The following is a 24,152-nucleotide window of genomic DNA, read 5'->3' as shown; positions in this document are numbered from 1 at the left end:
TGCTGAGACGGAGCCGGTTGTTGCAGTAGTGCGCCACCAAGCGGCTCAGCGACGTAAATTGCTGCAGGCCGTCTAGGTCGAAGCGGCCGTCAGACGTTTGGGCGATCTTGAAGTGCTTCACCCGGCAGCTGGAACGCACTGTGGACGGGTCCATGCGCACGTAAACACACAAATGACACACACGCTTTCCGTCTCGTCCTGCCCGGTGTGACGTGGTCTTGCCTGAGAGGACGTAGCCGACGTGGTTCTCACTGGATCGGATGAGGAACGCTCCCGGTCCGTTTCCAGGTGCCATAAGGTGACTTTGGGCTTCTACGCGGTTCATGGTCCCCAAGTTCCATCTGACACACGCGCACGCACACACAGGAGTGCCGGTGTTTTGAAAATTGCCGAGCTGTCAGAATTTGTGACGGCACTCGAGATTTGCATTTGAGTTTACTTGAAAGTTGGACTGCAAAAGAACAATACTTACCCAAACAGCAGAACGGTTTCCCGATCATAAATTGTGACCGCTGTATTCCGAGGTCCAGAGGGAGCACATTTGAGAATATTTGTCATTTCTTGCCCTTCTATCCCCTCGCCTTCATCTGGACACAAATATTCTCAAATGCGATCCCCCCCAGAGCTCTGAATACAGCAGTCACAATTCATGACGGGGAAACCTACTTTACGGTGTTAGTGCAAGTATTCTTCTTGTCTTTTGCTGTCCAACTCTCAAATGCACTCAAACACCCACAAATTCTGACAGTTTGCAGAGTTTTCCATAACACCGGAAACTAAGTAGCACCAGCACAAAGACGTGTCGGGAATATGTGTCACGACTGTCTCGACGCATTGAGACAAAGTGGCAGCAGGAGAAAGTAGCGAAGTAATGTGGGAACGAAGTAGCGCCGTAACAAATTAGCGATGTCAAAATAGCAACAAAACGTAGCGGCATAACAAGGTAGCAACAAAACAAAGTAGCAACAAAACAAAGTAGCAATAAAACATAGTAGCGGCATAACAAAGAAGACATAAAACAAAGGAGTGCAGTAACAATGTAGTAACAAAAGGTAGCGCCGTAACAAATTAGCGATGTGTCAAAATAGCGCCTTAACAAAGTAGCAACAAAACAAAGTAGCAACAAAACATAGTAGCGGCATAACAAAGTAGACATAAAACAAAGGCGTGCAGTAACAATGTAGTAACAAAAGGTAGCGCCGTAACAAATTAGCGATGTGTCAAAATAGCGACTTAACAAAGTAGCAACAAAAAAAAGTAGAAAAAAACAATGACACGCCATAAGGAAGTAGCGACGTAACGATGTAGCAACAAAACAAAGTAGCGCTGTAACAAAATAGCAACAAAACAAAGAAGCAACAAAACAAAGTAGCGACGTAACAAAGTAGTAATGAAACAAAGTAGTTTCGTAACAAAGTAGCAACAAAAGAAAGCAGCAAAAAAAACTGCTGTAACAAAGTAGTAACAAAAAGTAGTAACAAAACAAAGAAGCGCTGTAACAAAGTAGCGAGGTAACAATGCAGTAACAAAACAAAGTAGTTTTGTAACAAAGTAGCAACAAAAGAAAGTAGCAAAAAAAAGTGCTGTAACAAAGTAGCGACATAATGTAGCAACAAAACAAAGTAGCGCTGTAAGAAAGTAGTAATGAAACAAAGTAGGAACAAAAGAAAGTAGCAAAAAAAAAGTGCTGTAACAAAGTAGTGACGAAACAAAGTAGTTTTGTAACAAAGTAGGAATAAAAGAAAGTAGCAAAAAAAAAAAGTGCTGTAACAAAGTAGCAACAAAACAGAGTAGCTGCCGTAACAACGTAGCACTACGTCACGTAATCGTAGCATTACGTCACGTAGTCGGCATCTCGATGCCAATAACAAGAATGTGTCGTTGTACTGCAAACTCACGGTTCCACCTGCACACCGGTGTCAGTTTTCCTCAGGTAGTTTGCAGGCACAACGCCGGCATCGAGCCGGCTGCCGGTCTCGTCCAGTCTGTCCACGGTCCACCACTCGTCGCTGCGTCTCTGGACCTTGAACCGGTCCCCCTTCCGGAACGTCAACTCGGTCGAGTTCCGGCCCTGGAGGTCCCACACGGCCTCATACGTGCTACCGGTCTCGTCGTCGTCCTCGTCGGCCGGCGGCGGTCGCGGTTTCGGGTCGGACGCCGTCTCGCCGTCCACTTTCGCCTTTTTGTCCCCATAGAGCCTCTGCCACAGAGCCGGGCACGCGCTTCGCAGGCATTCGACCATGAATGACCGACGAAGAAGCAGCACAAGAAGAAATGCCCTCAACGGGTCTGGTTCACGGCAGCTGTCGGACCGGTAGTGACGCTGCTGGAATTCTGGGAATGTCGCTCGGGGACTCGAGCGCTCATTCCGTGTAGAACTTTCCCGCATTTTGGCTGGCATGAGTTCCTTGTGCGTTCGAGGTCATCACGTCAAGACAAAAACAGGTCCGAACGGGGTACGGCATGAAATGACGGGGCAGTGATTGAGGGGAAAAGCTGCAAGTATGTGTGGGGCTCCATTGTACGCCAAAGGGGTTTGAAACAGCATTTCCAAATCTAATGCACTGTACGTGTTGACAGAGGCTCCTTTGAAACAAAAGCAAATGGATTGTTCTTAACTTGACTGAAAGTGGGTTACAACTTTGCAACAATAGGAAAATGGTGATAATCGCCGCAACAGCCGACATTGGGGTTGTTGTTAAATGGGGACGTGAGACAACGGGCCATGACGAGACACAATGGGGAACATTATGGGGCACGATAGGGGGACCCTACGGGACAAAATAAGGGACACGGCGAGGCGAAATGGGACCATGGAGGACATTATGGAGACTGTGGCACAAAATCAACATGGGATAGAATCGGGGAGACTATGGGACCCGAGACCAAACGGCCCACGGAGATGCTGCAAAAAAATTAAATGCATCAAATATAAAAAGAAATGTTCAAAAGTCGACATACTGCATATAAAACAAGAATACAAAAGTATCAGTGTGAAAGTATGTCGGAGTTACAACACAAGAAAACATTTTGTCCTCTACTACTTGGCAAAGCATTTCTTTTTTTTCTTCCAAAATGACTGCCTTCATGTCCTCCTTCATTCAAATAGAAAGTATGCCAAAGTGAAAGACTGGAAAGACTTTATTGTTCGTGATAACACGTCACTCTGTTCATTTCGTGTTTTATGGCTCAAGACTGTAAATGTGATCAAGCAGCAAAGTTGCATTGTCGTCTCGCATTGCATCACAAAAATGCCAAAAATCTCAAGTATGAACGCGAACGTGTAAACATGGCGCCCCTGCTGGAGGCCGCCCGAAGACCAGATTCAACGTACCGTAATACTTTGTGCTTGGCTAATAGTCTTTAGCCACACCCGCTGAGTGCGGGAAGCTACGCTAAGCGTACTAACCAGCAAAGCTTAAACCAGGGGTGGGCAAACTTTTCTATTCAATGGCCACGTTTGATTTGGAAAATGGAGCCCAAATTCAAATGTATGTAAAACATGGGGGGGGGAGGGGAAGGGGGGAGTTTCATAATAACCTGTGTACTGACCTAAGATGCTAGCAGATAGCGCAAACTCCTTGGCTACAAGGAGCGCAGTAATTGGTGTCAAGTAGTTATGCTGAAGTGCATAATACATCTTGAATGTTCCAACATATTTGCAGAAGCGAAGTTTAGCCTGGGTTAGTGGACGCTACGGAGAGTATTCGTTGCATGTGCGTGTTTTTGCTCCGGTGAGTGGCTATTACAAAGCAAAATCAAAAGAGCTAAGCTATTTTTTTTTTTTTAAGAGTAATGTTGTATGGTGAGTTTGAAACAATATTTCGTCTTTTAGGATCATAGTTCGTGGTAGATTTATGCTTTAAACAATTAACATGGCCAACTATAAACAATTTTAGGGGGGCTGTCAATTACTCGAAGTTTTGCTGTTCCGGTCTATAAATGTGGTTATTCTTCGAACATTTTTTTTCTTTAAACAACAAATCAATGAATTAGTCCCTCCCAAATTTGTAAAGGACTCTTGAGCATGTTAATGCTCAGTGGGTCAGATTAAAAACAAAAATAATGGAGCCATGCTTTGCACGCCCCTGGCAAACAGCACCAGTCAACGCACAGAACTTTAGCGACCGAGCACGTCTGAACACACGTTCGCTCTCCACAAATGCAAATGTTCCGTCCTCCTTGAGGAACATGACTGGCGGTTACGTTCGGACAAAAAAAAAAAAAAAAAAATGTCAGGCAGCTAAAGTGGCTAAACGCCAGCTAGCACATCGTTATTGCACATAGCGCCTACTTGTGGCCTGCAGTCATCATTGAGGAAACAGTTGCCAGGTGAGACATTCACGACAGACTGTTTTTGTCAGCGACATTGTCCAACTCCTCGCCGGCGTGGGGTCGCCGCGCGGTCGTCACACCTCGATGGTCTTGAAGTAGATGCGAGCGTAAATGGAGTCCAGCTGACTGTGCAGAGCGTGGAAGGAAGGCCTCTTGGAAGGCTCGGGCGCCCAGCAGTCCATCATGATGCGGTAGATGTTGTGAGGACATCTGCTCGGGCACGCCAGTCGGGCGCCCGACGACAGCAGGTCCAACACCTGCTTGTTGTTTTTGCCTGAAAGGTCGTCACAGATCGGGAACGTGAGCATCTCGACAGATTTCACCTCACTTAGCATCGAAAGGATTTGCATAGACATCATGCTATAAATGTAGGAAAATAAAACAAAAAACTGTACTTGTAAATAATGATTCAATTACTATTTATTGCTTATATGTTGAATAAAATTGTAGCAAAATGTTTAAAAACAAACAGCTCTAAAGGATTAAATGCAATTTTACTCACAAATGTACTGTACTATTGTTTTATTTTATGATTAAGCCACTGTAACGTCAGGCAGTTTGAACATTTTTTTCAGCAATTCATCAGATACCACTAGAGGGAGCCCCCACACCACACTGAGTATGACTGCCAAAATACTCGCCCTGGAATTGGACCAAAATGGCTGCTTCAAACCAAAACGACTGCCTTTCTGTTCAGTTTCTTGCATGGGCTCTTGATACTTTTTCTGGAACCCTGTTATGATAGATATGTCCGTCCTATTTCGTGTCGATTGGGCAAACTGGTGCCGGTGGCGCACTTTTCCCCTAACTTTTAGAGGTCACGTCGAGGTCCCCAAAAAGCCGATTTATAAATAATAATCAATTCCCAAAAAGCCTTTGCACTGATTGCTCCAGAGGCCCCAATTATTTTGTTACAAAGCAGATGCTAATGTAATTAGCACGTAGCTGAAAGCATAATGGTTAATGACTAGGATTAAAATGTACAAATATATTTATCATCCATTACTAAAAGGGTGAGTAGTTTCACTTTAGCTATTTAGTTAGTTATTATACACTGGTTAACTTCTTTCTACCGGTCCTATTAATTTTTCACTCTTGTTTGTGTGTTTTGCATTAAAAACAAAAAACAGCAGTTCTGATATTTTGAATGACAAATGAACACAAATCTTAAATTCTCGTGTTGTTGAGGTAAAAATAGTGTGAACATGTCTTGTGCAAAAAGGTATTATTTCAGTCCCCAAAAATGTACATTGTGATGCTACATGCTAAATGCTAACGTTACCGTCGTAGGGCATTTTGCCGCGCGACATCATCTCGTAGAGTAGAACGCCAAAGGACCACACGTCCGACTTGACGGAGAACTTCTGGTAAATGGCGGCCTCAGGCGCCGTCCAGCGCACGGGAATCTTGGTGCTCCGGCTAGCTGTGTACACGCTGTCCTGGAAAACGGCGCACAACATTTACTGCATGGTTGGAACATTTTAGTACAGTGAACCCATACATTTCACAAATTCACTACTTTGTTTTTTTTTTCCCCGTGTAACCCATTCGCAGATCTTGCTGTATTTATGTGCTTTCTGTAATGCCTTAAGATGCCAAAAGGAGGCTCCCAAGCACTGGCTAATAGGAAAGCAGTAATTGGTGTCAAGGAAGTACGTCGAATTGATTCATCTCAATTTAGAGACTTTATAGAGGTCTTTGTATGGCTTCTTCGTATGTATTTGCACAATCTGAGAAACGACGGAGGTCTCGTTGTGCAATTGGTATTTTTATGGCTTGCAAAGGCAACCTGTATGTAAGCTCCTCACTCGTCTGGTGCATTTTTGGGACATAAATCATCTTTAAGCCATTTAATTTTAAGTGTAATATTGTAAAATGAGTTTGAAATGACATTCACGTGATTTGCGATCACAGTTTGGCCCGTACTTATGGTTTAAGCTATGAACATAACACACAACAACAACAATAAACCATTTTAGGGGCACATCAATTATTTGCAGAACTGCGCTGGTTGCTGCAGGGCTCGGTCCCCCTCCCCTGCAAATAGTGGGAGTTTACTGTACCAGGAACGTGAAACACAAAAGTTTGCAAATCGTAAATGGTCTTGAAGCAGGGTTGTAAACGTCTCAAGGAAAAGCTGAGATCGGAGATTGGGAGTGGTGCAAGTTAACAGCTGATCAACTAGTAACATAAGCTACACTAAGTACCCAACTAGAGACAGAAGAATCATTTGCGATATATCTATTTATTTAAAAAATGTCACAGGGTCAAAAATGTAATAAGATGGCTAACAACAAAAAAAAAAATAGTAATTGATTCTTTTCACACGCCAGCACTTCAGTGCATATTTCACATCTTCAATTCTATACAAGAAGTTTGGTTAATGTCTTTTTCTCCCTTTGCAAAAATAACATTTTCAGAAAATATTGAAAAAGCGTGAACATGTACATTTTTCCAAATTACCTTTTGTGATATTGTACAGAAAAATTCAGTTAGTGAATAGTTCAGTTAGTGAAGGGGGGACGGTACCAAAAACTAAACGTTCCTGAAACTTTAGGGGGAAAAATCCTGCTAGGAACTATTTTCTCATTTTAACTTTTTCTGATTTACTGTGTTTAACTTCTTTTTGCACTTGACACGAGTCACCTTCACAGCCGGTGTGACACGCACACACCTTGATAATGCGAGCCAGTCCAAAGTCCGCCACCTTGCAGACCAGGTCCTCGCCCACCAGGATGTTTCTGGCCGCCAGGTCTCTGTGGACGATGTTGCGGTCTTCCAGGTAGGCCATGCCCTCCGCCACCTGACTGCCCATGTAGATGAGGTGCGCCGAGGTCAGCACCTGGCCTTCAGCAGCTACACGCATGCACACACATACACGCACGCACATGTCGTTAGCACGGATTAGCAGTGAGAGGCGACGTGTTCTTGCTTCCAGCTGTTTCTTTGTCATAAATGTTCATTCAAAATATTTTCAACACAGCATCACTAGCCTAAAATAGGAATGCTAGCTTATTTCTAACCTAGAATGAGAAATGCCATGGACCAGCTAACGGAAATTAGCGGGCGATTTCAAGGAAACAGCTGTTATTTTAACACAAACGCAGTAGTTCCACGTACAAACAGAACGCACACAAATGTTCTCTTCTCTGTGGAAAAATGTAGAATTTCTGAAGTTTAGCTTCAATTTTAGTTTCCTGACCGTGTACTTCTTCTTGACATCCTCAATGAACTCGGCCTGTGTCACACTACTGCCATCATCAGACTCACGTGTGCACAACAAAGGAGCAGCGCACACTTGCACAACCCCAATTCCAATGAAGTTGGGATGTTGGATGAGGACAATGTTCCTCAACGTACAATTGCAAGGAATTTAGGGATTTCATCATCTACGGTCGATATCATCATCAAAAGGTTCAGAGAATCTGGAGAAATCACTGCATGTAAGCGGCGAGGCCAAGAACCAACATTGAATGCCCGTGACCTTCGATCCCTCTGGCGGTACTGCATCAAAAACCGACCTCAATGTGTAAAGGATATCACCACGTGGGGTCAGGAACACTTCAGAAAACCAATGTCAGTAAATACAGTTTGGCGCGACATCCTTAAGTGCAACTAGAAACTCTACTATGCAAAGCAAAAGCCATTTATCAACAACACCCAGAACCACGGCTGGCTTCTCTGGGCCCGAGCTCATCTAAGATGGACTGACGCAAAGTGGAAAAGTGTTTTGTGGTCCGACGAGTCCACATATCAAATTGTTTTTGGAAATTGTGGACGTCGTGTCCTCCGGGCCAAAGAGGAAAAGAACCATCCGGACTGTTATGGACGCAAAGTTCAAAAGCCAGCATCTGTGACGGTATGGGGCTGTGTTTGTGCCAATGGCATGGGTAACTTACACATCTGTGAAGACACCACTCATGCTGAAAGGTACATACAGGTTTTGGAGAAGCATATGCTGCCATCCAAGCAACATCTTTTTCACGGACACCCTCGCTTATTTCAGCAAGACAATGCCAAACCACATTCTGCACGTGTTACAACAGCGTGGCTTCGTAGTAGTCCGGACCCGTCTCCCATTGGAAATGTGTGGCACGTTATGAAGCGTAAAATACGACAACGGAGACCCCGGACTGTTGAACAGCTGAAGCTTTACATCGAGCAAGAATGGGAAAGAATTCCACCTACAAAGCTTCAACAATTAGTGTCCTCAGTTCCCAAAAGTTTATTAAATTTTGTTAAAAGAAAGGGTGATGCAACACAGTGGTAAACATGACCCTGTCCCAGCTTTTTGTAACATGTTGCAACCATAAAATTCTAAGTTAATGATTATTTGCTAAAAACAATAAAGCTTATCAGTTTGAACATTAAATATCTTGTCTTTGTATTCAATGAAATATAGGTTGAACATGATTTGCAAATCATTGTAGTCTATTTTTATTTATGTTTAACACAACGACACAACTTCATTGAAATAGGGGTTGTATTTGGATGTGTAACATATGCATCTTATGTTTGAACAAAGCTCTGGTTGTTTTTTGTTTGTTTGTTTTTTTTCTTCGCTCTGTAGAGAAGACTTATTCCCAACAGTTTATGCCAACTAACTTCGCCCGTTTATTTTATCTCACCTTTAGCTCACTTTCACCAATTTATCCGTCATTTGAACTGACATTTTGAAATGTATTTGTTGGATTGCTTGTATTGTTTCTTTTTTTATACGGTTTGTCCTCGAGTGCCCGGAAAGGCGCCTAAAAAAAAAAAAAAAAAAAAGTTCTAATGGCAATTTTTTTTTTCGGTTTCTTTTCTGTAGGTCTACTCACAGGCCAGGTAGGACTTGAGGCTTCCTTTGCACATCAGCTCGGTCACGATGTAGACGGGTTCTCCACGCGAGCACATGGCCAGCAGCTGGATCAGTTTGGGGTGGTTGAGGCTCTTCAGCGCCTGCACCTCCTTCACAAACTCGTCCTGTTTGGTGTCCTCTAACAACCATCAAGAAGAAACGTTGAAGGAAACAGTCAACCCCACAGACTCACGGATTCACCTATGTGCAGATTTTTTATTTTTTTTTATAATTTCCTAATTTTGTGGTTTTTCTTTTTGTTTTGTTTTTGGAGGTGGGGGGGGGCGACCCTGAAAACACTTATTGGTGGTTTATCTCCACTCATTCAAGATTTTTTGGGGGTTAAAAAAAAATAAAACTTTTTTTCTTCCAATGCAATTATACATGGCCATCAATTACCACAGATTTTCGCTGTTCACGGTCCGACCTTCTCCCGTTCCCCCGCGAATGTCACGGGGATCCGTTTAGACCAGATCGTGATTGGTGAAAAGCGTTAGCATTAGCATTTAGCTCACAGATTTCAAAGCTAAGCTAGCGGTTGTTTTATGTCAGTGGTTCCTTAACCTTGTTGGAACTACTGAAGCCCAAGAGTTTGATAAGCGCATTCACGGAACCCTTCTTCATAACTGGAAAAAAATTAAATGTGGCTCATTTCAAATTCAAAACAAGTATACGTTTTAATTGCGCACAAATCGAACCAGGCATCATTTCACACAAAATCACTGTTCAAAGAACAAAACGAACACAACACAAAAAACAAAAACATAATTCAATGAAAAATGTATTGTGAACAAATGTGAATTTTGCTGTTGCCTTTCAGCTTGGCAAGTGCAACTCATATCATTACACCATATCATATCATTTTCACAACAAAGTCTGTTCCTTTCGTTTTTATGTCTCTAGTACCCGAAAAGGTTTGTTCGCTAATATACGTCCGGTGCAAGATTGCCCAAATTTGGAAGCGGCTGCTTAGCGGCCTATCAGGAAGTAGCATGGATGCTTTTCCTGCTTGCTGTCATAGACATGAACAATCGATAGATAAGAAACACTACGGCGACGCTAAGCTAGTAGGGGCAAAGTGTTGGCCCATTCCACGTTTGTGGATTGCATGAAAACCAAAATAACAAGGATGACTGCACATTGTGCTGCATACACTTGCAAACAACACTGCATGATCACAACAAGGGAATTGGGAATAACCTTTCATCGGTATGAATATTTTAGGGACTTTTTTTTTTCAAATCCGCCGTCTAACGCCAGAGCAAACGGCCACCTCGAACCCCGCAAGTTTATCTACATAGTGTGTCGTTCTCTTTGTTTTAGTTTTAGTTTGACAGTAAACCTCAACTACTTGAAGCCTCTTTTTCGAAGGATCGCTCACTAGTTCTATCCGCCAAATTGCATCTTTTCGTGAAATGAGTTGCGTTCATTGTCAACATACAGAAAAAAAAAAATCAACGGCGACAGACTGCGAGGCACACCGTCGACAAAAGTTTCGTGAGAGTCCACCGAGTGGTCTCTGTAAAGGCTGCGTCACCGACGGCGGCGTACCTTGCTTGAGCATCTTGACGGCTACTCGCTTGTTCTCGGCCGTCCACAGCGCCTCCCACACTTCTCCAAAGTGGCCTTCGCCCAACTTGCGGTGCAGTTTGAACTCCTCTCGAGGCCGCTCCCAAGGCTCCATGTCGTAAAGCTCCCGCTGCGCAGAGCACAAGCATGTGAATACGCGCCACTCCACGCGCGCGTATGCGTGTGGGAGCAGCGTTACAAGATGTAGGGTCCATGCTGGCTCTCCGCAGAGGAACCTCAAGGACAAGCTCGAGTGTTCGCACTGCTGATGATGACGACGAAGAAGAAGACAAAACGTTTGTTTGCCACTGATGAAGAAGACGAGCCAGACCACATTTGGTGATCATCTTTTATTCATTATTAGTGCGCCACAAACATGATTGACAGTGCAAGTGTTTGACATTTGACAAGTCAGCACAATGTTTAAAAAAAACAAAAAAACAACTACATTTATATGGAAATGAATGACAAATGACTGAAATGTTAAATGATCTTAAATAACATTTGTCAAGTACACAAAGAAAATACAAACAAACGCTGTCACACCGTTTCTGCTTGTTAACATTAACAAGCGCACTTCATTGAAATGCTTGGAAATTGAAATAAAGACCATTTTAACACCACGCAAAATTTGTGACTACATTATAATAGTTATCTTTCTATTTTATTTTTGGAAATGATGATCATAATTACTGCTACTTTTCTCATCATTATGCGCCGATATTACAAAGGCGTACTGGGGACCACACTGAAAAGAACCAAAATAATTATATTAAAGAGAATACATTGGAAACCATGAGGAAAAAAATATAATATTTTTGTCAAGAAAAAAAATTGGAATATGCATGAATAAGATTGCCCGCGACCCATATGAGGATAAGCGGTAAAGAAAATAGATGGATGAATATTTTTTAAACAATTTTTTTAATTCTGAGGAAAATATTTTTTGGTTGAAATATTTGAGAAAAAAATGAGAGTGAAGTAGTTCTACGAAAATAACATTTTTCTTTTGTTTGAAAAAGTATTTTTGAGAAGATTTACAAATTTAAAAAGGTAGTTGTAAGTAGTTGTTTTTCTAACATATTGTTTTATGTTTTGTAGCTTGAAGAAAAGTTGAGCTATGAGAAAAAAGAAAAACATTTTGACAAAAAGAACAAGGCCACAAGAATGCATACGTCTTAAAATCTGGCCGCATGATGCGTTACCTGCTGAGCACACGGTTCCACCAGCAGCACGCCCAGACCGCGAGGGTTCTTCTGGTAGTACGAGACCAGCTCACCCAGCGTGCCGAAGGAGATCTTGTCCGACACGAAATAGGCGCCGATGGACGAGCGCTGGATCCGGAAGTGGAGAACCTTCCCGTCGCTGCGGGCTGAAACAACCGCGCAAGGAGGAGGGTGACTGAAAAGACAGCCGCTTAAGAGGAACACTGGGTGCAATATCAATGTCAAGATCAATAACAATAGGGAACGCATCAAACTCAAATGTTGCACGTAAAAAACATTTTCTGGCATAAAAGGTTACACAGACTGCATGAGCAAGCAGCTGAACAGGAGAAGTGACTTTTTTTTTTTTTTTTTTTTAATTAACCAAAAAATATATATATATAAATAAAAAATACAAAATAAAAAACAAGGACAATGATTTTGAATATATTTGTTTTCAAGTTATAAAATTATGGGGGGGGACATTGTCAAAATTACGAGAAATATAAATGTTAATCTTAAAATAATCAATAGATAAACCTATGATAGTAACATAATATTTTAGAAGAAAGTCAATGTTAAAAATTTTATAATTATACAAACTCCGATGTTTTCTAAAAATTATTTTTATTTCAGCTAGTGAAAATAAAGTAATTTTGCTAGGATAAAGCGGGATCTTTACGAGACAAAATCCTTAGCTTTGAGAAAAATTTGCACAAAAAAAAAAAAAAAAAAAAAAAGCCATGATCATTTCACAATGAAATCATAGTCTAACTGTTTGTTTGTATGTGGGGGTTTTCTCAAGAAAAAAAAGTAAATAATACCAGGATTTAAAATTTTGAGGGGGGAAAAACAAAGACATTTGTAGAAAAATGTGAGTTTTACCAGCATAAAGTTTGATCTGGGAAAGAAAATATTTGAACTACTCGACTTTCAATTTTAACTAAAGATTTTTATTTTTTTTTTAAAGTAAAAATGGAAAAATTTGCATTTTCGAAATCTTTTGACTGGCAGCACTACCACGTCAAGTCCAAAGAATAGCGATACAGTTACACCAACTTCCCAGTCGGGAAGAACTTTCTGAAGAAAATTTGATTTCCATTTTTGAGATAACGCCACAGTTGTGTTCAGCTGTTATATCCGACCAAGGTGGCGACTTGAATGAGAGCGAGGCTTACAATATATTTTCGGTCCTTGATTGATTCCATGATATCTTTCATTAACTTAAATAGTTTATTTGTTCTGTGCTTTCATTTCAGAGTAAAACGAGAAATGGAACTGCATATATATATATATATATATATATATATATATATATACACACACATGCATACATTTTCTGTAACATTGTTAAACATTGTTTTCCCAACACACCTGAGATGGTGTACTCGTCACTGTGACTCTCACTAATGCGTGCCAGGAAGCAGCCATCTTTGTTCTGGGGGGCCAGCAGGAGCTTCTCGGCTTTGGTGCGGTTGATGTTGCCGTAGTACCACCTGCGCACACGGGACACGCCCACTTCAGTGCCAAGCGCGGACAACAACACCCAACAAAATCAAACATTTGTCTCTCTTCCCTCCTCTGCTGTTCTCCGCAACTCCTCGACGGGAGATGAGGAGTTGGAGATAAAGAAATGCCGCAAACACAAACAGAAAAAGAAGAATATAAACACCAAACTGGTCGGCTCAGTTCAACGTGGAGGCTGCGGGATCGTTTGCTTCTGCCTAAGAATTAGCTGCGTGTGCGTACGTGCGTCAGCATGGGTGTGTGGTTCAGGTTTCGTTGAAACTACCAACAAGCAAAAGAGGTGCGATCACGTCATTGCTTTGCAAGTCACAAGTAAGTCTCAAGTCTTGAGTCGAGTCGCAAGTCGAGACATACAAGTCCCGAGTTGAGTCGTGCAAGTCCCGAGTCGAGTCGTGCAAGTCGAGACATACAAGTCCCGAATCGAGTCGAGAAAGTCTCGAGTCGCAAGTCGAGACATACAAGAGTCGAGTCGCAAGTCGAGACATACAAGTCCAGAGTCGAGTCGTACAAGTCCCGAGTCTCAAGTCGAGACATACATGTCCCGAGTCGAGTTGTGCAAGTCCCGAGTCGAGTCGCAAGTCGAGACATAGATGTCCCGAGTCGAGTCGTGCAAGTCTCGAGTCGAGTCCCGAGTCGAGTTATGCAAGTCCCGAGTCGAGTCATGCAAGTCCTTCACCTTGAATTTCGAGTCCTTTTGAGTCATTTAAAAAAAATATATACACATATATATATATATATATATATATATATATATACATATATATATATATACACACATATATATACACATATACATATATACACATATTACACATATATATATACACATATACACATATATATATATATACACATATATATATATATATATAAAAAAAATATATATATATATATATATATATAAATATATATATAAATATATATATATATATATATATTATATAATATATATATATATATATATAATTCATTATTTATATAATATATATATATATATATATATAATTCATTATATTATATAATATATATATATATATATATATATATATATATATTATATATATATAATGAATTATGTATATATTATACACTGCATTTATATATTTAATATATATTAAAATCCTTATTTATTTATCAAAACAAACTTGATTAATTTCACTGAAAATGTTCTAGGGAAAAAAAAAGGGGGGCTGATCAAAATTTTTGACTGGATACTGTATTTTTTTTTGTGGTGAAATAAATGCTTGCTTAGCCTAAAATAAAAATGTAAAAAAAAAAAAGTCATAAAATTTTGAAAAAAGGGACAAAGACTGAAATGTACCGAATGTAAAGTACTACTGTGCATGACTGTATATTTAAGAGATAAAAATGCGTTAATGAGTATAGAAAGTGTTTATAAGGGTATGGTTGCGGTTAATAGGAGTGGAGGAAGATCAGTAAGAGTCGGAGTCATACAGTTTAAAAATGTGTATGAATAATCAAAAACAGATTTCAGCTGTTGTGGGGGAAATCCGGAACCGAACCACCTGAGCCCCGCGATAAACAAAGGAGTACCGTAGCTTCAATTCATGTGTGACTGACCCACCACCAGCCCTGTAAGGACTGCGACCTTGGCGGTCTTGTGACTGACGGACCCCCTCCCAGTGTGAAAACGCCTCCCTTTCACTTTATACCAAACCAGTTTTTTTTTTTTCGTTGGATTAACTTCCACAGAAATAACACGAGGCGTGTCAGAAAGCGTCCAGGACTGGTGTCATAAAAGATATATTTTCAAATGGAAACTACGAGTTTTCCTCTTCGAAGTAATGGCGCCTGGAGTCCGTCGTCACGGCCATCTTGATGTCATCCACGTCTTCAAAACGGGTCCCCGTGATGACCTCCTTAAGCTTGCGAAAGAGTGGAAACAAATTTGCAGGTGGGGCGAGCGGAGATGTCGCTCCAGCACGGACGGCCACGTTCCTCTCGGCCAGGAACCGTCAGATGCTCAGGTCACGCTGAGCAGCCACTTCTGGCGCACTGGACCGAGCAAACGGCGCAGGACGTGTTTGTAAACGAGACGCTTGATTGTCTGGCAAGCATTGAAGAGGAAAACTCGCAGTTTGGGTTTGAAATACACTTTTTGTCACCCAGATCCTGCCACTTTGTGTCTTTGTTTTTTTTTAACAGATGAAAAAAGTTTAATAAATGAACATTCTAAACATTCCAAAATGTAACATCATGCTAGCTTTGCCGCGCTCTTTTGCTATGTGGAGTTGCACGGGTGAGGCAACGCGACCTCAGCAAAACGTCTGCGACTTGGAAGCACATACCTCGGGTCAAAAGTTACCAACGTGGATAAATCACATCCTCGTTCGTCGATGCCACGCCTTCTTGCGCAAAATACGAAAACGCCAAAGGAAACGCGATCGAGAAATTAAGCCTGCGATATTCTGTGACCTGAGGTCTCTTGAACAGCGAGTTTTGTGCCACTTGGAAGGCAAATGAATCAAATATGAGCCATACATCTATATGTGTCAGAAGGGGGGGGGGAAAAATTGAAAACTGGACCTGTATTTTGACCAGTTTTCATTGTCTGCATTTAAATGCTAAATGACAATATTTGCATTTTGGAATTTGGGTATTGTCAGTGGAATAAAAGAAAAATGTTCATTTGAGTCAAGCAATATTTTTGTTTGTTGTTCGTCATGGTTTTATGTTGGTTCTACTTTGTTTAAACGAAACGGTTGCGGAGGTTCGAGGCGGGTGCCGACCGACCTGGGACCACTACGCGCACCTCACTTGAACGCGCGCCCAACGTGTTGAAACCGACCCGAAATCAGCCGGCGCGCACTCACTTGTGTTTGGCGAACTCGTCGTGGAGAACCGCCACGTAGTTAGCGGGGATGAGTCCGGACTGCAGAGATCCGGTCAGTTTCTTGGCGAGCACGTAGTCGCCCCGCTGCTCCAGAACCGAAAGCTTGTCGCCCTCCCGGACCGTCAGCTCGTGGTCGCCGCGGGCCTCGAAGTCGAAGAGCGCCGCGTACAGTTGCACCGGCCTCTTTTTGGGCGACGGCGCGCGGACGTCGCCCGACACCGTCCGGATCTCGGCGGCCCGCGCGGCCGGGTTGGCGACGACGTGGTTGGGCACGCTCGGGTAGCGGACGTCGGGCCAGACGCGATCCCACAGGCGCTTGAAGCACGGCAGGCACGAGCGGCAGCAGCCCTCCATGACCTGCGGGCCGCCCACGAGCAGCCCACGAGCAGCGCACCAGCAGCCGCCCCGCGGTGCTCTCCTCCTGCGCCGCCGCCGAGACCGAGCATTGTTCCGGCCCGGCAGCGGATAAGCCGGACCGACCGGTTTTTGCTTGTTGTTTTTTTCTCATTAGCAATGCGGAAGCGGAGGAGGACATCCGAGGTGCGCGGCGGCGTGCTTCGTGAACGCGCGTCCTTTCAAGAGCTTCGCCTTCGAAACCTGACAGGTGCGCGCGCCCGACAAACACGAGCCCTTGCGCGTTTCTCCGTGATGTCACGCCTACTTCCGGGTGGCCTCGAGCTCCGAGTTGACGTCAATCAACCGTCTCGTTCCGCTACTTATGCAGTGTCCGCCTTGGCCACCGGGGGGCAGTACAGCACAGTTGTGCGGTCGGCACTCCATTCACACTGCAATCCGGTTTTGTTCAACGGGTCGAAGCACTGCGAAGCATGAAATGTTTCACGCTGCCAACCGGCCGCGGTAAAGTGCAATCACGAGTTGTTTTTCAAGGCAGAGGATAAAGAATTATATGCCTGTGGTGATATATGCCTTGATGATTTTAGCCTTTTTTCTCAACCGCCGCAGTGTGAATGTGTGAAGTGTCAGTCGCAAAAGAAGAGATAAAATGCTCCCAAACTGATTCAAAAATAGATTTGGTGCAAATTCATACAACTTTAGTCTTGTAAAATTCTCATCATTTAAATGTGGAACATGTACCAACTTAAAATGACAATTTCCCTCCTATTACGTCAGGACCATAAAATTGTGACTTCACTCCAATAAGAAAAATAACTTTTTTCTCACAGATGTTTACTTGCGTTACATTACGCTCGTAAAAATTTGCTTAATTAAATGAGCTCAATGAACTTTTTACTCAAGAATTACAAATTATTGCTCGCAAAATGGTGACCGGAATTTTCTAAAATGACTTTATTCTCAGTGTTGCAAATTTATTTTGGGATATGATGACTTTTTTTCTGGTAGTATTTTTTTATTTTATTTTATTTTTTTATGGCCTTTGTATGGTCCTAATAATCCTTTAAGTAGGGTGAGTCTCAACTTTATTCTTCTGCTTTTTTTCCTTCTAAAAGAAGGAAGCTGAGCTGGTTAGCACACAGTCTTTATTATCATTAGTATATTCAGCTTTGTGTTGTACATCTCAGGAGGTCTGAAGAAAAAACTAAATGTCCGCAGTGACAGCACATTAAAAAAATAAAATAAAAAAAAGTCACTGTTAGATTGTTGACGATATGCTCTCTTTGACAAAACACAACAAAAAGTCTCATTCAAATCTATGAACACCATAGGTCCACTGTTGTATGGAATAAGAAAGACAATAAATAGAAAATGGTATCAAAGAGGGCAGCAAATGAGAGTTTGTACAAAACTTTGTGTTGTTGTTTTTTCCTGAGGTTAACGTGTCATCTGCAGCCTTCTCACTCACTAAATATACGAGTAGACCCCTAAAGTGGGTCTCAATGGCTTTTCATTCTTTCACACCGATTGGCGTGTGTGTGTGTGTGTGCACAACTGACCCCCCTCCACCTAAAAAACAAAACAAAAAAAACCTATGGTACTAGGACACTTTGTGTGTTTTTTCTTGGTTTTCAATTCAAGCCCAGTTTTGTTTCTTCACCAAGTAGCACTCAGTTAGCTGTTAGTATCCCTAATTGAGCTAACAAACTGTTAGTATGGGTCAATGCTAACAAGCAGTTAGAATCCAAAATTTATACATGGCTAAAGATGCTAGCAGCCTGTTAGCATCCTTTAGCCACATATGGATAAATGCTAAACAATTAGCATCCCCTCAGTGACCTATGGCTAAATGCTAACAAGAAGTTAGAATCCCTAATGGATACAAAGATGGATGCTAGCGAGCTGGTAAACTCCATTTGTCACATGTGGCCACATGCTAACAAACAATTGCCATTTCTTCAGTATCCTGTGGCTAAATACTAACCATTAACATCACTTAGTTACTAATAAACGATTGGCACCACCTCAGTAATTTATGACTGAATGTTGGCAAGCGGTTCACATCCCTAATTGAGGCATGTGAGATATTAAGGAGCTGTTAGCGTCACTTAGTAACACAAACGGTGCATTCGCACCGGATGAGAATGGAACTATTCACGCATTATGCTTAGATATAAAGTCAACACAAATGCGCGAATAGGCACGAAATTTGTGCCGAGCGACGTGAAAAACGCGTTTGACGAGAGTCGGGCGAGCAAGTGAAAATTTGCAGCTTCTCCAATTTGCTTGAATTGGAAAATTTCAACTCGAGCCGCAAATTTGTGTGACGCTGCGTCCCGACAGCCAATCGGCATCGAGAATATGTTGCGTCACACGCAATGTTCTGGAGTTTTTGAACGGAACAATGGAGGATTAAATTATCGTTGCTGTTTGTGGGCACGCAGCACTTTTTGATATCTCCTGCTCCTAATACAGGGACCGTACGAAAAAAGAGCAGGCCTCCAGAATGTTGAGCGAGAAAGTTGGTGTAATGTTGTGAACCCAAGCACGACCGTGTTTGGCGTTCCGACATTTTGGACTTCCACAACAAGCAGGCCAATAGAGAAACCACAGCAGTTAAATCATCGTCCATGGTTGCTCGCAAAGTAGCCGAAAGAACTGGCTTAGCTATCTATCCTGGGAAGCCACACCTCTTTTCTGGTTACGTGTCATGGGAGTGAAGCGAATTCACATTTGGTGTGTACACAACTCCCGCGATCAACTGAGTGAGGGGTGGCGTACAGTAACACAAGGCAAAAGTTTCCTTCACGTCCGGTGTGAACGCAGCATAAACAGCTGGCACCTCTTCACTGACCTACGACTAAATGCTAGCAAGCACTGAGCAACCCTTAGTCACAGCTGTTAGCATCCCTGATTGACACATAACTAGATGCTACCAAGCTGTTAGCATCGCTTGTTCACACTAACAAACGATGGGCGCCGCCTCAGCAACTTATGGCTGAAATGCTACCATCAAATGATATGTTTTAAATAAATAATTAAAGCTTGATTTGATGTGAGATGCTTACAGGCTGTTAGTGTCACATTTAGTCACACAGTGAGAAATGCTAACAGACTAATGACATCTCTTCAGTAGCCTATGGCTAAATGCTAATATGAGTTAGCATCACAGTCATACTTATGAAAGTCTGGCATCTCTTCGGTGACCTAAGGCGAAATGTTGACAAGAATCCCAACTTGAGGCATGTGAGATGCTAGCAACCCCTTAGCACCACTTAGCGTAACAAAGCGACCTATGGCTAAATGCTAGCAAGCAGCTGGCATCCCTGATTGACACAAGACGGTAGCAAACTGTTAGAATCCCTTAGGTTGCACGTGGTTAAATGCTAACAAACTATGAGTATCTTTTCAGTTACCTCTGAGGTAACGTTAACAGGTAGTTAGCATCTCTAATTCGGTCATGTGAGATGCTCGCGAGCTGTTAGCATCCATTAGTCACACATGGCTAAATGTTAAGAAGTTGTTTGGAAAAAAAAAAAAAGGGAAGAAAAGTGAACGACTTAAATTGAAAATGTGTCTCAAGCTGATGGTTGTTTTTTCCCTTGGTGGGTTTGGGGGTTGTGAACAAGGATCACAGAATACGAGGGAACAATGGCAGAGAAAGTTGAAGTTCTGTACATGTAAACATATACACTTCCACTGAGTGAAACTGCGTGAAGCGAGGCTGAGCAAGCGATCCCGATCACAATCCAGAAGTCAGACACATCCACAGAAAGAAAGAAAAATAACATCAACGCTAACTTGTAAAGCACAGTCAGTAATACACTAAGTAGCTAGAACGTGTAAGCGTGTCTTCAGTTGGGGTCGGGAGTGAGCTGGAGTCTAACTTTAGCCAAGAGGCTGGGTACAACCTGGACTGCTCACCAGTAAATTGCAGGACACACGCAGACTACACTCACATTCACAATTTAGTCTTCAATTAACCGAACATGTTTTTGGAATGTGACAAAAAGCCCACACAAGCACGGCGAGAACGTGCAAACACAGGAAGGCCCGATCTGCGATTCCAACACAGGAACTCTCGACTGTGAGACAGACGTACTTTCCACTATTGCGCTGTGTTGGACTAGTAGGGGGAAAAAAAATAATAATCAAAATTTAAATCTTCCCATGTTGACATTTGTTCACAAAGTTTGTGATTGCTCGACCGACATCGCAGCTCAGCTTAACCGTACTTTTCAAACATGAAGTCCGACACAGACTTTTCTGACAGAATATTGTAATCATAAAGTTGTTTTTTTTCCTTCAAGGAATGCACGTGGACGTGCGACGTTTTTGAATGTGTACCGTTTAACACTGTACAAAACAAAACAAGATGAAAAAAAAATTATCACAATTTTTGAAAAAATAAAAATTAGAGTCAGGAGGCGCAGTCTATGATAATAATAAAAAAAACATCTTCTTTGAAAAAGAAAATTACAACTTGGCAAAGATTGTCCTTTGCTTGTTTTTTGTTGTTTTTGTAACGTTCACCTTAGCAGATCGAGACTGACAACGTTCTTTCGTGAAATATGTTCTGGTTCTGGTTCTGTTTCCTGGACTAATACAAATGCTTAGCACAGGGGTGGACAAACTTTAGTGCTCAAGGGCCACATTTGATTTTGAAAACGGACAGAGGGGCCAGGTATTTCGTTGATGAGGTAAAACTCAAGCTAAAATATGTATATAATTTACTGTATATCATGATAAAATAATACATTTTCATTTGAATTGTATTTTTAAAAATAATTTAGTAACTGCCAAATTTGTTTATAAAATAATTGTGAAATGTATAGTTTATTTATTAATTGATATTTTATTTTATGCAGTGAATTAATTGACCCATTATTTTTAAATGAGATAAATGAATTTAAAAAATACAATCAATTTTGGGGAGAAAAACTGAAATTAATGCAACAAATAATGATAACGTAAATACTCAGTGGGCTGGATGACAGAACAGAGTGGGCCGTTTGGGGCCCCAGGACCATACTTTTCCCACACCCTGGCTTAGAACCTTTAAAACCTGATTGTAACGCAGTGACACACAAATCATGTGAGATCATTGCTCCCAACCCCCACCCGGTTCTCATTCTCCCCGTTTTGCATATTTGTCAACAAAATAAAACAACAACAAAAACATTCTTCACAGTTCAAATCAGGAATGTTCCACAAAACCAACAAGTCACAATAACTCCCATTGCTTTCGCAATCGCTAAACCCTCGCAGTGTGAGACCGCCTAACGTTGAGGGGACATTGTGATTATCAGCTGCATTGCGTAAAATAAACAAAAAAAACAAAGAAAAACAAGTGCAATCCGCAGCACCTGACCCCCTTTCCATAACGAAATAAAAACATCACAGTTGGAAACAATTCCCTCTGTCCGAGCCTCAGCGTTAGCGTGTTCATTTTAAAAAAATTTGTTTTTGCAAAAAAAAATTAAAAAAAACAATACACAAAAACAATTTTGCTAGCTTAGCTTAATGTGACCTAGAGTTCCATACAAAGGCCGTGATAAGAACATTGATGTTCGTTTAAAAAAAAAAAAAAAAGAAGAATATGATTTCATGCTAAGCTAACTTTCTCCTCACGACAACATAAATAATTGTACTGAAAGTTATGATAAATAAGATGCTAACATGTCAAGTGCAAATGCAACATTTAACAGGTTAGCCGAAGAAGGGAAAAATGCTAGTTTGTCTTTTTCACAAAAACAAACAAAAAGTTCAATAGTAAACACAAATAATCGCTCATTAGTCCCCCCCTTTATTCGCTGACTTGTTAGCGCCTGCTCGCTTAGCATAACATAGCTTGTCTTAGCCATACTCGATAGCACTCATCCGTATGTGTATACATGTTGTTTGTTGTTATTAAATAATACCCGATTTTAAACCAAGCTAACGTTCTCCCGACAAATCGAGGCTGCCCATTGATTGATCCAGACCACGCTAATTAGATCTCGTATGTAAGATGAAAGATGTTAGCGACATCCAGTTATGTAGTTAATTTGTTGACTAGCTGTACGATGTGTGTACGAAGTTCACGGACTTAAAGTGTGCTGTTTTTAAATAAAATGTGATTTTAAGCTAAGTTATCGTTATCCTCGTGACAAATCAAATCAAAGCTGCTCATTGAGGTATCCAGACCAAGCTAATTGAGCCTCGTATATAAGATGAAAGACATTACGTGACGTAGTCAACTTGTTGACTAGCTGTACAACGTAAAAACAAAGTTAATGTCAGACTGAAATCAAAGTTTGCTGTTTTTAAATAAAAGAATACAACTTTAAGATACGCTAACGTTTTCCCCGCAACAAATCACTGGATGATCCAGACAACAAACGTTAGCCTATTAACGTAGCCGTTGCGACTTGTTGCCGAGTGGGCAGAATAGTCCAAACGAGATGCGTAACACGAGAAAGCTTTTGGTGGTCTGTCGTCATCGCTGTTTGTGAGGTCTCGCATGTGTCGATGGCAGAAACGCCGCTCTCTCGTTTTAGCAGCAAAATCCCAATGCTCTCCTCTTCCTCTGGAGGGCGCCAGCGAGGAGGAGCAGGAGCTTTAGGTCCATCGAGAAGAGACGGAGGAGGTCCGAAGAGACGTGACGACCACGTTAGCGTGGGAGGTAATAAAGGAGTAGTCATTAGCATTTAGCACGCGCGCACGCAAATATGCATGCACACACACACACACACACACACACACATCTTCATCCTTCACATCCTCAGCTGAGTATTTACAGCAGCGGGGCAGGAAGTGGATGATTGAGGTATTTCCTGCTCTGTTCAACAGGCGTCCGAGGTGCATAAGAAGTAGCAGGAAGGGCAGCGGGGAAAAGTGCTTCTATGTACAAGCCGGCATGTTAGGGGAGAGGGTGTTCCAACACAAAGTCGCTCTTCCTCCGAGGCTCACGCTGATTGCCAGAAGACCGGGATAACCTCTAAGTGCTCGCCAAGGATTTCACACTTTTGCCACATTTTCTCCCAGAGGTTTCCGGCAAAGGCTGAATATGAGTGTGAGTGTGTGCGTATGTGTGTGCGCTCTTCAGTTCTGCTGCAAGATGAGGTTCTCCAGCTCGTCGGCGGAGCGCAGCAGGAAGGCCGCCGATTCCCGGTATCCGGCGACCAGCTGACGTACGGCCGCGATCTCCGGTTGGCTGAGTTGGGCCAAGGCCCCGCCCCCGCCCCGCCCGCCCAGACAATGGTTGGCGGCGGCGGCCATGTTGGCGGACGAGTGCGACTTCATGCTGAGGTCTGTGGGGCCTGATGAGGAAGACGAGACAATTCATTAATTGAAACAGCTTGGCAGCGGTGGGAGCTAACAAAGTGTCAAAATGGACTCATTGCTTCCCCCCCACCCCAACCGATGACGATGCAATGTAAAAAAAGACGTAAATAGAGAGCGGTCAAGTCAACCGCGGTCTCGAGTG

The 24,152-nt window shown here is 42.2% G+C and overlaps 3 protein-coding genes and 1 long non-coding RNA gene across 6 annotated transcripts in view; 1 reads left to right on the top strand and 3 right to left on the bottom strand.

The window, feature by feature from the left end:
• ptk6b (PTK6 protein tyrosine kinase 6b) overlaps positions 1 to 2,995 on the bottom strand; it is an 8,609-nt gene extending 5,614 nt beyond the window's left edge. For both annotated transcript variants that reach the window (XM_061782636.1, XM_061782715.1), the window contains exons 1-3: positions 1,899 to 2,995; positions 223 to 341; positions 1 to 138 (exon numbers count right to left, since the gene is read on the bottom strand). The exon at positions 1 to 138 is cut by the window's left edge and continues 32 nt beyond it. In XM_061782636.1, the coding sequence (XP_061638620.1) occupies positions 1 to 138; positions 223 to 341; positions 1,899 to 2,401 (760 nt within the window). In that variant the 5' untranslated portion in view covers positions 2,402 to 2,995. The remainder of the gene's footprint in view (positions 139 to 222; positions 342 to 1,898) is intronic.
• Positions 2,996 to 3,123: 128 nt separating this feature from the next.
• On the bottom strand, positions 3,124 to 16,871 carry srms (src-related kinase lacking C-terminal regulatory tyrosine and N-terminal myristylation sites). Its single transcript, XM_061782842.1, has 8 exons — positions 16,311 to 16,871; positions 13,324 to 13,445; positions 11,950 to 12,116; positions 10,727 to 10,874; positions 9,156 to 9,314; positions 7,010 to 7,191; positions 5,618 to 5,774; positions 3,124 to 4,609 (listed from the first exon to the last, which is right to left on the bottom strand). Exons 1-8 carry the CDS (start codon positions 16,682 to 16,684, stop codon positions 4,410 to 4,412), a joined length of 1,509 nt encoding a protein of 502 aa, XP_061638826.1. The 5' UTR covers positions 16,685 to 16,871; the 3' UTR covers positions 3,124 to 4,409.
• Positions 16,794 to 23,654, top strand: LOC133482611 (uncharacterized). The gene is made up of 3 exons (XR_009789857.1): positions 16,794 to 16,934; positions 23,267 to 23,348; positions 23,516 to 23,654. It is a non-coding gene; the product is annotated as an uncharacterized LOC133482611 (long non-coding RNA).
• Positions 17,813 to 24,152, bottom strand: part of LOC133482346 (nucleolar protein 4-like) — a 51,857-nt gene continuing 45,517 nt past the window's right edge. For both annotated transcript variants that reach the window (XM_061782431.1, XM_061782509.1), the window contains one exon: positions 17,813 to 23,985. In XM_061782431.1, coding sequence (XP_061638415.1) covers positions 23,768 to 23,985 — 218 coding nt within the window. In that variant the 3' untranslated portion in view covers positions 17,813 to 23,767. The remainder of the gene's footprint in view (positions 23,986 to 24,152) is intronic.

The sequence above is a fragment of the Phyllopteryx taeniolatus genome, chromosome 1 (assembly GCF_024500385.1).
Source record: "Phyllopteryx taeniolatus isolate TA_2022b chromosome 1, UOR_Ptae_1.2, whole genome shotgun sequence".
NCBI lineage: Eukaryota > Metazoa > Chordata > Actinopteri > Syngnathiformes > Syngnathidae > Phyllopteryx > Phyllopteryx taeniolatus.
Note: the sequence above shows the minus strand (reverse complement) of the source record. Positions and strands in the feature narration are given on the sequence as shown.

Coding starts and splice junctions, on each gene's coding strand:
- srms (XM_061782842.1), bottom strand. CDS start 16,684: ATGGAGGGCTGCTGCCGCTCGTGCCTGCCGTGCTTCAAGCGCCTGTGG. Junction 7,192..9,155: donor CCTCAAGTCCTACCTGGCCT/GTGAGTAGACCT, acceptor GCATGCGTGTAG/CTGCTGAAGGCCAGGTGCTG. Junction 4,610..5,617: donor CGGCAAAATGCCCTACGACG/GTAACGTTAGCA, acceptor ACGACCTTTCAG/GCAAAAACAACAAGCAGGTG.